At 42.8% G+C, this 12,430-nt stretch overlaps 1 protein-coding gene across 2 annotated transcripts; it reads right to left on the bottom strand.

Moving 5' to 3' along the window:
- Nucleotides 1-5,192: 5,192 nt before the first annotated feature.
- On the bottom strand, nucleotides 5,193-12,122 carry LOC138964640 (uncharacterized). 2 transcript variants are annotated; one of them, XM_070336650.1, is made up of 3 exons: nucleotides 11,812-12,122; nucleotides 8,668-9,203; nucleotides 5,193-5,957 (listed from the first exon to the last, which is right to left on the bottom strand). In XM_070336650.1, the coding sequence occupies exons 2-3, from the start codon at nucleotides 9,166-9,168 to the stop codon at nucleotides 5,667-5,669; spliced, it is 792 nt and encodes a 263-aa protein (XP_070192751.1). In that variant the 5' UTR covers nucleotides 9,169-9,203; nucleotides 11,812-12,122; the 3' UTR covers nucleotides 5,193-5,666. The 2 variants fall into 2 exon arrangements, with proteins under 2 accessions (XP_070192751.1, XP_070192750.1); XM_070336649.1 differs by having other exon boundaries at nucleotides 11,719-12,120.
- Nucleotides 12,123-12,430: the final 308 nt, after the last annotated feature.

Raw genomic sequence — 12,430 nt, 5'->3', positions numbered from 1 at the left:
ACATGGTAACATTTTTAAAGGGGTTTCTTTCTCAGATTTCTGTTTGCCCTCTGTCTGTCTCTCTATGTCTCCGTCTGTCTGACTGATTCAATTAAATGTGTAATTACTTAGTTTTGCAAAAGTCAAACTAAGTAGGATATACCTAATTGATTCAGGTCTCTAAATTCTTATTGTAAAATTGTGAGTTTTATTCAAAACAAATTTAATTGGTGTTTTAAACTCAATAATGGGGCATGCTGTGATGAGTAGAAGAATGTGTACTTACGAGCAGAAAAAGCCCATCAAAGTCAAGAATCGTGTTTTTCTTTTTCTATTTTCACCTTGTAGCTTCATACAGACACTAAGCAACAGTGTAGTTCCACTTCCAGTGCAATATCTTGTACTTTAATTTTGACCATCTGTTTAACACTTTATTGACCCATGATCTGAGCTGTTCACTTTTGCATCCAGAGGAAGACCATAATAATGTTGCCATTTGAACTTACAACAAAACAGGAAAACAACAAACATATTTGAAACAGGGTACATATTCGTTAAAACAAGTGAATTATCCGCAAAACTCAATTAAACAAAGACACGAATTTACAAGAATTTAGTTCACTTTATCCACGACTGGCAACACACATGTTTTTGTTTGCTCGTTTCTTTGAGTTTTGTTTTTTTCAAATTCAACTATGCTTGCAATGAACTTAACTCCAAATTGTAGTTGCCCCACTGCCTTTACCCGCACAATGTAACTAGTTATTTGACAAAGAAATCGCGCAGCAAGCTGGATTGTTTTTAATTATTAACGCGTAAATATTTTTAAAGTACATTGTCGTAATGTAATGCAGTCTCAACCGCCAAAAACAAACGAAAACCTTATAGAATAAACAGTTCAAAACATCCATTCAATAAACACATACATGTGTCTTACTGGCTTGTCATGATTACGCGAGAAAACGCCGTTGCATTCAGTGAGTACAACACAGGCAGCATTAAAAGTCTGTAAGACAGACACAAACTGTGTCTTGTTTTGCAGAGAAAGAAATGGAAATACTTTACGTCGATTCAAGATTTGACTTATGCGGCAGACGAGGCAAACTTGAACGCTCATAAACACTGGCGGCTTACTTTAACAAACTATCACAATATCCAAAAGAAACAAAACGCATTGAAAAAATGCCAAACGGAATGTTGAAATCTTTGTGAAAGCCCTATTTATCTCGCACACATGGAACCACTCTGGCAAAACGACTTAGCATCTCTGGATAGAGTTTTGCGTTGTGCTTGTAATAAGTTTTTATGTCTGTCTGTGTGGGGTTATTGGAGTAGCTGTCTGTCTGTGTGGGGTTATCGGAGTAGCTGTCTGTGTGGGGTTATCGGAGTAGCTGTCTGTCTGTGTGGGGTTATCGGAGTAGCTGTCTGTCTGTGTGGGGTTATCGGAGTAGCTGTCTGTCTGTGTGGGGTTATCGGAGTAGCTGTCCGTCTGTGTGGGGTTATCGGAGTAGCTGTCCGTCTGTGTGGGGTTATCGGAGTAGCTGTCCATCTGTGTGGGGTTATCGGAGTAGCTGTCCGTCTGTGTTAATTATGGATTGTTGTTATCATCATTTACATAAAAACTTATCTGTTAATCCAAACAATGATATAATTACTGTGATGTTCTTAACTACACTTTAACATGGAATGTATGTATGTATGTATGTATGTATGTATGTATGTATGTAGGTATGTATGTAGGTATGTATGCATGTGTGTTGGTGTGTCGGTGTGTCATGTGTGCAAGAAAAAAGGGTATTGTAGTTGTACATATATTACTTCATGGGTTTTATGAATGTTCTTCTCTTATTCTTTTATAATTATTAATTCATGACCTATATGTGCTGATGACCAATTTAATTTCCTTTGTTGGATCAATAAAATGTTATGAGTTATGAGTTATGAGTTATGAGTTATGTGTGGGGTTATCGGAGTAGCTGTCTGTCTGTGTGGGGTTATCGGAGTAGCTGTCTGTCTGTGTGGGGTTATCGGAGTAGCTGTCTGTCTGTGTGGGGTTATCGGAGTAGCTGTCTGTCTGTGTGGGGTTATCGGAGTAGCTGTCTGTCTGTCTGTGTGGGGTTATCGGAGTAGCTGTCTGTCTGTGTGGGGTTATCGGAGTAGCTGTCTGTCTGTGTGGGGTTATCGGAGTAGCTGTCTGTCTGTGTGGGGTTATCGGAGTAGCTGTCTGTCTGCGCGTGGTACCGGGTGTTAAATGAGTGTCTGTGTGTGTGTCTGTTCGTTCGTCTTTCTGTCTATGTGAACAGCTTGCATTATCATGTGTCCTCAGCGCTGAAAGTCCACAAAATGGGGCACTGGCCTTTGGCTAGTACTTCACATAATGTACTAGCCAGAGAGCAAATTTTACTCGTCAAAAGGCCCAAACCAACCATTTTTATCAGCAACTTAACTCGCATTTAGCGAGTAGATTAACATTTCTACTCACCATTTACATGTTTCTACTCGCCATGGCGAGTAAAATACTCGCCACTTTCAGGCCTGGTCCTTGACTTCAGTAATGAAAACCAAGGTGTAGTCGTCATCTGACCCAAAACTCTAAGTAAACAGCAGGGCCGGATCGGGGGGGGGGGGGGGGTTCCTGGGGTTCCGGACCCCCCCCCCCCCCCCCCTGGCCATCCAATGTACCTCTCAGAGAAAAAAATGTGGACTTTGGACCCCTGCCTTCAGTTGGAACCCCCCCCCCCCCCCCTCAAACGAACTTGGTCCGGCCCTGAACAGGAATATATACATGCAACTGGACTGAAATATAATTGATATCCTTCACTGAAGGTTAAGGGGAAATATTTCCTCCGAAAAAAAAAGCTAATGGACATGCTCGTTCTATAGCATTGCGAGATCATTAATAATCAGCCTGGAAGCGCAATCTGCTGCATATAAATCTAAAACAAAATACAGCAGTTTTACACTTTTGATACTTTCAGATAAGCAAAAAATGGATCCCTTCGTAAAATACATGCACGCGCAATATACAATAGTTCAGCGTGAGAGTATAATATCATTCAGAAATGACAGTGAACAGCAGTTAATCTGAGATTCATTAATACCCGTGTAGTGGACGTTTTGCAAAATGCTAACTTAGCATAATAGACGAATTCCGAAAATAACTCTGTCGGGTTTGCATGTGTAAGGAAAGAGTGATTGCCCTTTCTTTTTACTCGGACAAACATTGGAGGGGCGAATCACTAGCGAGGGGTGTGTCGGAAACACGTGAACAGGAACACGTGTGAAGTTATTTGTCAGAGGAAAAGCAAGGGTATTCACTCTTTCACAACCCATACAAACCAGACGGAGTTATTTACGAAAATGGTCTATTCAACAATGACTTCATTCTCGTGTGAACCTCAATAGATAAGTCCAGGTGTTAACATGTGACAAGCGCATCCTCCACCAGGACACATACCAACAATCAACAGCCGTGCTGGGTTTTTTGCACATGATACATAAGGCAGTGAAACAGAGATGATTTTCCTGTACAACATGAAATTGATTAATTGCAAATGTTTTCAATTGCTCACATCAAGTTTTCAACAAAATCAACAAAATATCTGAGATATTGACCTTCACAGTTCAAAAAAAAATCATACCATAATTTTCAAATTAGTATAGGATTAAACTCTTGACGCTCCATGTCGTAAGTTTGAATTTTTGTTCATTTTACAGCTCATATTGTGCACGCTGCATGCACAAAACTACTACTCCATTCAATGAGCCAACGTTTATTTTGAAGACCGGTACAAATGTGACGACGGAAAAGACATGCATTTATTTTACAATGCAACCTTGAATTAATTAATTATATCTCAGACGATAGGATTGTACTTCAGTCTTCTTCTTCTTCGTTCATGGGCTGAAACTCCCAACGGTTTTTACCTGTATGGCCGTTTTTACCTCGCCATTTAGGCAGCTATTCGCCGATTCCTCGGGACGCATGTTTGGTAGGCCTATATTTGTGTTTCTATAACCCACCGAACTCTGACATGGATAACATGAACTTTTCCGTGCGCAATTGGTCTTGTGCTTGCGTTTACACACGAAGGGGGATAAGACACTGTAACAGTTCTTCACACACTGAAGTTGACCTGGGAGATCTGACAAATCTCCTCCCTTTGAGCCCACGGCCTTCCGCTTAGGAGGCCGGCGTCTTATCCAGGGTTCATTGATTTTCTACGACACAGCTGCCGTGAAAAACATGCAACAGGTCCGACATAATCACGGACAAACGCTGCGTGTAACGGTGATGACACCACAATGCATGCAACTGTTCTTTTAACTTAAGTCATCATCATTTCAAATTAGGTTACACACTTGAATGCATAGTGTCTCAGACGTGAGATTAATGCATATAACTTGCGGGGGGATATCATTCATGTATATGGTACATAAAGCAACAGTGAAATCCACGAGAGGAAAAAATGCAACAGGTCAGAATCACAGACAAATGCCAACGTGTAACGGTCGTGTCGTCACAGTGCGTTAAACAGTCTTTTCTATCATAAGTTGTCATCAGTTTAGACTATCCGCCAGAAAGTAAACGACTTCTCTTTTCCGAAACACCGGGCAGAAAACAGACCATTTAGATAGTTTACGTGTTCATTTGCCAGAAACAGATACACCATACTGTCCTGCATTTCACTTGAATGGAAAACAGAGCATCCAGAACACAACGCATCTGTTCATACACCAGACACAGATACACCATAGCTTTCTACGTGCGGACGCCCTCATTACAATCAAATACAATGCTTTTTTGACGCAATGTAACGGTTTATATTCACCAGACACAGATTATGACCGCCCTTGCGCTGACGTATACTATGTGACGCGACGTAACTGTGACCGACGTCATAACCATAACAGGGCCGGACCCAGGGGAGGGTTCCAGGGGTTCCGGAACCCCACCCCTGGAAAAAGCATGTACCTTGCTTTGAGTGGGTTTTTTTTTACTAGTTTTAGCACCAAAACAATGCTGCTCTTAACCCTCAAAACAAGGCCCAGAATGCACCAGATTGCACAGATTTTAACCGTTTTTCAAAAATTTTCCGGGGGAGCATGCCCCCGGACCCCCCTAGTCTTGTGGCTTCGCCACTTCGCTGATTTGCCCCCCAAAAAAGGAGGAACCCCCCCCTTACAACTCATTTGGTCCGGCCCTGCATAAGGCACACTCTGCACCATGAGGGCTTGCGCTTGCTAAAATAAAAACTAACATAAAAGCCAACAAAATCTGTTTCCTCAAAATTCACAAATCACACACAAACTTCAACACAATAACGTTACTATGAACGCCCTTACACCGTGACGTGTGCGCGACGTAACTGCGATCGACGTCATAACATTGGAACTGGAAAGACCTGATCCTACGGCAGCTAGCAGGGCACATAATCCATGTGACGTCATCATTAAGAACGCCCTTGCACTGACGTATGCGCGCCGTTACTGTGATCGACGTCATAACATGTCAAGTAGAAAGACTGATCCAAAAGCAGCTCCCAGGGCAAAAAAATATCTACATGACGTCGTTATGAACGCCCTTGCACTGGCGTGTGCGCGATGTAACCGCGATCAACGTCATAACATTTCAAGTAGAAAGATTGATCCAAACGCATCACGCATGGCACAAACTCCACATGACGTCACAAAGTACGCCCTTGCACTGACGTATGCGCGACGTAACTATGATCGACGTCATAGCCGTTGCGCGCCCTCTCCACCAGGGCGAAGACGAGGACGGCGACGAGGACGAGCAAGATGGCGGACAGGATGATGAGTCGCTCAGTACGTCGAGCGAACTTCTGAGCACGGTCGATGTTCCCGCGTAGGATTCCCTCGTCAAACTCCCGCTTAGTGCGCCAGGCGTAATGCACTGCCGGGATTCCCGTGGGGAAGAACATGACCACTGCCAGCACGCTCAGGGCCTTTAGAATCTGAAACGACACGTGGAGGAATGATTATATTATGGGTTGGTGAATTTCAAGATTAAAATCGTGAGTTTTAATCTTAACTGGTCCAACAGCAATGAAAGCGTAGGGCATCTTCGTTAAAATAAAAAGAAATAAAAACAAGTCGCGTAAAGCGAAAATACAATATTTAGTCAAGTAGCTGTCGAACTCACAGAATGAAACTGAACGCAATGCCATTTTTCAGCAAGACCGTATACTCGTAGCATCGTCAGTCCACCGCTCATGGTAAAGGCAGTGAAATTGACAAGAAGAGCGGGGTAGTAGTTGCGCTAAGAAGGATAGCACGCTTTTCTGTACCTCTCTTTGTTTTAACTTTCTGAGCGTGTTTTTAATCCAAACATATCATATCTATATGTTTTTGGAATCAGGAACCGACAAGGAATAAGATGAAAGTGTTTTTAAATTGATTTCGACAATTTAATTTTGATAATAATTTTTATATATTTAATTTTCAGAGCTTGTTTTTAATCCGAATATAACATATTTATATGTTTTTGGAATCCGCAAATGATGGAGAATAAGATAAACGTACATTTGGATCGTTTTATAAATTTTTATTTTTTTTTACAATTTTCAGATTTTTAATGACCAAAGTCATTAATTAATTTTTAAGCCACCAAGCTGAAATGCAATACCGAAGTCCGGGCTTCGTCGAAGATTACTTGACCAAAATTTCAACGAATTTGGTTGAAAAATGAGGGCGTGACAGTGCCGCCTCAACTTTCACGAAAAGCCGGATATGACGTCATCAAAGACATTTATCAAAAAAATGAAAAAAACGTTCGGGGATTTCATACCCAGGAACTCTCATGTCAAATTTCATAAAGATCGGTCCAGTAGTTTAGTCTGAATCGCTCTACACACACACACACACACACACACACACACACACACACACACACACGCACAGACAGACAGACACACATACACCACGACCCTCGTCTCGATTCCCCCTCGATGTTAAAATATTTAGTCAAAACTTGACTAAATATAAAAACGGAACCACATCTTGTTTCTCAAATAAACATACTATTTATGACATTAACAACTCACTCGTGTACCGTTTTACTCAACCTTTTTCTGCTTAAAGGCTGACATATAGTCCTATTTAATTAGTTTAATTACTTCCAGGGCTTTTCCCATCGTTGCGGGGATGTATAAATTAAGCTTCCTGCAAAGTTTTAGGTTTGAAGTCCTTACCAATTACGAGAAATAATTAATTCTTTATTGCATTGTTTAGCAACAGTTCTCCAGGACTTGGGCTATTTTTAGACCGTTGACGTCACTTCGTGACGTTTCGTAAACCAAAGATGGCGTCGGAGACAGTCAAAGCGCGCTTGCGTACAATGGCAAAAAAAGATAGAAGTAAACCCGTCTAAAGCTGTCAAGGCCACTAAATCTGCTGAGAAGAGAAAGTGGACTCCTTGCTTTATCACCACGCAGCACCAGCGCTGGGTCGCGCTGAAAGAAAGATTGTTTTCGTCAGAGGCCCATCGCTTCAAATTCAGAACCAAGTAGTGAAGTACAAAGGGGATACTGAACTCGCCAAAGTTTTGCTGGACACGTGAGTACATAGGCCTATTAGAAAATTAGATGTACTTGTAGCTTGTCAGCTGAAGCCTGTGGCCTTATTCTTGCGAATATGTGCTGTGAGAGATCGTATATTTCCGCCTGCGCAATTTCCGGAAAACATCCACTTTCACTTTGAGACTGTTCTGTTTACATTCGACACTATCAACACCACTTTGCAATACTGAAATAATGTTTTCTGTGTTCGAAAGCTACAGCCAATCGTTATTATATCCCCTTAGGTACAGTTTTATAACATTATTGGCACATGTAAACGATATGAATTAATTAATGAACGCTACGAATATGACAGCCTTTAAAGGGATACTACATAAAAAATAACAAAAGAGTCTGCAATTGCCCTAAGTGTTACGAAGTTCGACAATGAACTGATGTCACCACACATAAAGAATACCTTAAAATCAGTGCTTGAACGTTCAGTTATTCACGTGTTATACGCTACAGGTGCAAGGGTACTCTTTACAGACTGTGCAGTCTCCACGCAGTCCGAGCCTTTGTTTTCGCTTCGTCCTGCTTTTCTGCCTCTGACAGCGGTGTAACTTGCACGCGTCTCTATATTCGCACATGTTTCGTTCGCGTTCTGTGTAGCTGTTAGCACTGGGATACAAAGTCGATGAGCAGAATCTAGACATAACGAAGCCGTTCTCCTATTTACATTAACTTAAATCATTAGAAGAGTTTACTTGGCATTATAAAGTGTATTATTATAGGTGGGTCTAAATTACACCACAGCGATTGCCCATTGGACTTTAAATTCGCCAGAGAACTCATTTCTCCAAAATGTCGCCTTCAATCATGATACTATTCTTAAAAAGCGTTTTATCAATGTGTAAAAAAAAGTTCTAAAACCATAAAACTAAGCATGAAAACGGGCCGCCAGAGAAGGGTTGGTGTTTTTTCGGTGCCAGGTTTATACAGTGGAACCCCCATTTTAAGACACCCCAGTTGAGGACTTTCCCCCGTTTTTAGGACGTTACTTTTTAAGATATTCTGTCCACAACCTCTGCAAATCAGCCTCCATTTACCGACTCACTCACTCAGATTTTTGTAGCGTTTGGAATTCCATTGTATGCGCCAAACTCACCTTCATCTGACGAGCTCTCAACGGTCGCTCCATTTCACGCCACCGCTCCGGGATGTGGCTCGTGGCGATCACCGTGGTGCCAGACCCGGGGACAGTAGCCGTCGCGTTGCCAGGGACAACCACCGCCTCCCCGCTCTGGCAGTTGTAGAACACCGGGTGCTGCCCTGTCGTTGTCGTCTGCTGCTCTGGAAGCACAGTCTTGGAAGCACTACTATCAGGCACCTTGCCGTTGCTGTGAATGTTCGCTGCTGCTGACCCGACGTCGATTCTGTTGCTGTTCGGGGAAGTTGCTGGACCGTTTCTGTTTTCAGCATACCCTGAGTCGTCTTGGTCGAACCTCTCCCACGTGCGGTTAGAGGAAGAGGCGGGTGCGTGGTGAACGTTGACTGTGACGTCATTCTCGCTCAACGTCATAACAGGGTTGTCGAGGCCCGCGGTGTGTGTGGAGGCCAGGTGAGGTTGAAGCTGTCGGTCAAAACCGTCACTCCCTTCGCTCGTCATGGTGTGGGGTTAGTTGTGGTGATGGTTGTGAAGAACTGTGTAACAAAAACATCGTCATGGTGGCTGAGTAACTTTAAATGAGGGTCATGCTTTTTTTGGAAAGAAACAGAAACTAGTAGCAGAGGGGAGTAATTGAGTGAGTGAGTGAGGGAGTGAGTGAGGGAGTGAGTGAGGGAGTGAGTGAGTGAGTGAGTGAGTGAATGTGTGTGTGTGTGTGTGTGTGTGTGTGTGTGTGTGTGTGTTTGTGTGTGTGTATGTGTGTGTTTTCGAGTGTCTGTGAGTCAACGTTTGTGTCTGTATCACTCAAGCATTCACCTACTTTATCGAATATTTTGTTCTGTTATATTTCTTGTGATCATCTCTCTCCAATATCGTGAGGAGAGTTAAGACCGGGGGATAATTATAGCCACTGCGGAGTAGAAAAAAACAGTTCAGCACGGAAAGAGGCGGAGTGGATATATGCACGTTTTCAGTGCTGTAACCATGTGCATGACTGCCTGTGTTTGCATAACCATAGTTGATTTTCCACGCACTCACAAATTAAGAGAGAATGCAGAACTGGGTGGCCGAGTGATAACGCACTTGCGCTCGGAAGCGAGAGGTTGCGAGTTTGACCCTGGGTCAGGGCGTTAGCAATTTTCTCCCCCCTTTCCTAACCTAGGTGGTGGGTTCAAGAGCTAGTCTTTTGGATGAGACGAAAAACCGAGGTCCCTTCGTGTACACTACATTGGGGTGTGCACGTTAAAGATCCCACGATTGACAAAAGGGTCTTTCCTGGCAAAATTGTATAGGCATAGATACAAATGTCCACCAAAATACCCGTGTGACTTGGAATAATAGGCCGTGAAAAGTAGGATATGCGCCGAAATGGCTGCGATCTGCTGACCGATGTGAATGCGTGATGTATTGTGTAAAAAAAATTCCATCTCACACGGCATAAATAAATCCCTGCGCCTTGAATATGTGCGCGATATAAATTGCATAAAAAAATTTTAAATTTAAAATAAAAATCCCTGCGCTTAGAACTGTACCCACGGAATACGCGCGATATAAGCCTCATCATATTGATTGATTGATTGATCTATCCGACCATAATATTCTCTCTCTCTCTCTCTCTCTCTCTCTCTCTCTCTCTCTCTCTCTCTATCTCTCTCTCTCTCTCTCTCTCTCTCTCTCTCTCTCTCTCTCGATTGTTCTTTTAACATTTAATGATTTTATAAAACGTAGGTTAATTATCATTAGATTATTCCCTCTCATGAGCGAGGGCTGGATGTAAAAAAAAGCACGTGTTTGCTTAAGCCACTAATTGTTCTTGTCTTGAATGTCTCGTCCTCTCTCTCTCTCTCTCTCTCTCTCTCTCTCTCTCTCTCTCTCTCTCTCTCTCTCTCTCTCTCTCTCTCTCTCTCTCTCTCTCTCTCTCTCTCTCTCTCTCTCTCTCTCTCTCTCTCTCTCTCTCTCTGTTTGTAAATTTGATGTTAACGTGTGTATGCGTATATACCTCATCCACCCCACCCCACACACCCGCGTGCGCAAACCGTCATTTGAGCTCGTCAGTTTGCACTACTAAATACTTTCTGAATAAAAAGATCAAAAACCAAATCCATTTCACTTGTTTCCTTGCGAAACGCAACCAACTGAATACTCCATAGGCAAATTCAGGTCACAAAATTAAATTTGAACACAAAAACAAATAGTATTAGCAATGTTCACTTGTTTCCTCTCAAAACACAACCGCCCCCCATAGTCATGTCACAAAATCATTTTTGAACACAATTCATGTTTAGGCCCTACTTGTTTCCACCAGAGATTGTACAGATCTTTGTTTCCACTCAGAACACGATTGGTTGAATGCTGGTTGTGTCTGAAAATAAAATTGTAAAATATAACAATTCATTTTCATTTTCTTTCTTGTATAGAAATTTAGAACACAACCGGTTTGAATACTCTACATTCCTTTTGCTGAAATTTAAATACAGACTTAAGAAAATCATCGCCCACCTGTGACTTTTCAATGTGTTTTCTTTCGAGGCACATCTGCTTGAAAACCTAACATTCATGTCCAAAGAAATTAAATGTGGACTCAAACATCAGCGTCCACTGTCACTTGTAAACACGATGGGTAAAACGCTCTACATTCCTGTCACTGAAAAACAACACTCATCGTCCCGACCCACGTGTCTCTCGGTAAACAGGAAAATGATGTAACTCTCCGCCACTGCCCGTGCGCTACTGTATGCATAGCCGCTGAAACGTGGGTTTTTAGTCGACACTCGTAAAAAAAAAACCAAGCGCTGGGAAAGCGTGTCTGCTCAGTCTTCACTCCACGTGGAAGAAATAACTATAGCTCCAAAAATGGGATTCGCTACGAAAGGAGATTAACTCAGTGTTGATTAATTAAAAATCCACAGTAGTTTCAGAAAAGGTGCCATGCGGCAGAAGTGTACTGATTAGAACGAAACATGTCGGAGAACATCAGTGGTACTTCACACATAAACAGTCACAAAACAAGGCAAAAAGGCCCAGCAGAATGACAACAATCGTTTCACTTACAGGTAAGAGAACTCGATCCCCAGACAAAACCGCGATAACTTGGTTGAACTGAAAGAAGCAGTAGCCAGTGCCAGGTGAGTGTTTGTTGTTTACCTGTCTCGCAGTACACGCGGGAGCTACGACACGGTAGCGAAACACGCAGACGTCGGAAGTTCACACAGCAATGAATGACAACGCACAGCCGTCAGCCATGTTGTGACGCATTGCATCGCGGGTGTGTGTAGCGGGGACTCGGTCAAAATGACACACGTGCAGGTACGAGTGTGAGTGACACAGCCGCGGCCTCACCTGTGTGACGTAGCAGTAGTGTGCAGTGATCCGTGACCACCGCGGCAAAAGCTAGGGTATGCGTGTGACTGTGTTCTTTGTAGTCCTTGGCGAAGTCACTGAAGAGCGAGTGCTTACTCGACAACCTGTTGACGCTGTCCAAGTCAGTCACGTTGATTCTAGACCGTGTCAGTCGGCGTAAACTGAAAACACTTTAAATTAAAAAAAAGAAACACTTAAAACTCACGGCCCACACACACACACACACACACTGGCACACTCAGTCACTGACACATACACACACACACACACACACACACACACACACACACATACACACTGGCACACTACGGTACTGACACACACACACACACACTGGCACACACACGACACACACTGACACACTGGCACACACACACAGACACACACACGCACACACACACAT

Source organism: Littorina saxatilis, linkage group LG4, assembly GCF_037325665.1.
Source record: "Littorina saxatilis isolate snail1 linkage group LG4, US_GU_Lsax_2.0, whole genome shotgun sequence".
In the NCBI taxonomy this organism is placed as follows: domain Eukaryota; kingdom Metazoa; phylum Mollusca; class Gastropoda; order Littorinimorpha; family Littorinidae; genus Littorina; species Littorina saxatilis.
The sequence above is the reverse complement of the archived record's forward strand: the minus strand, read 5'-3'. Positions and strand labels throughout refer to the sequence as shown.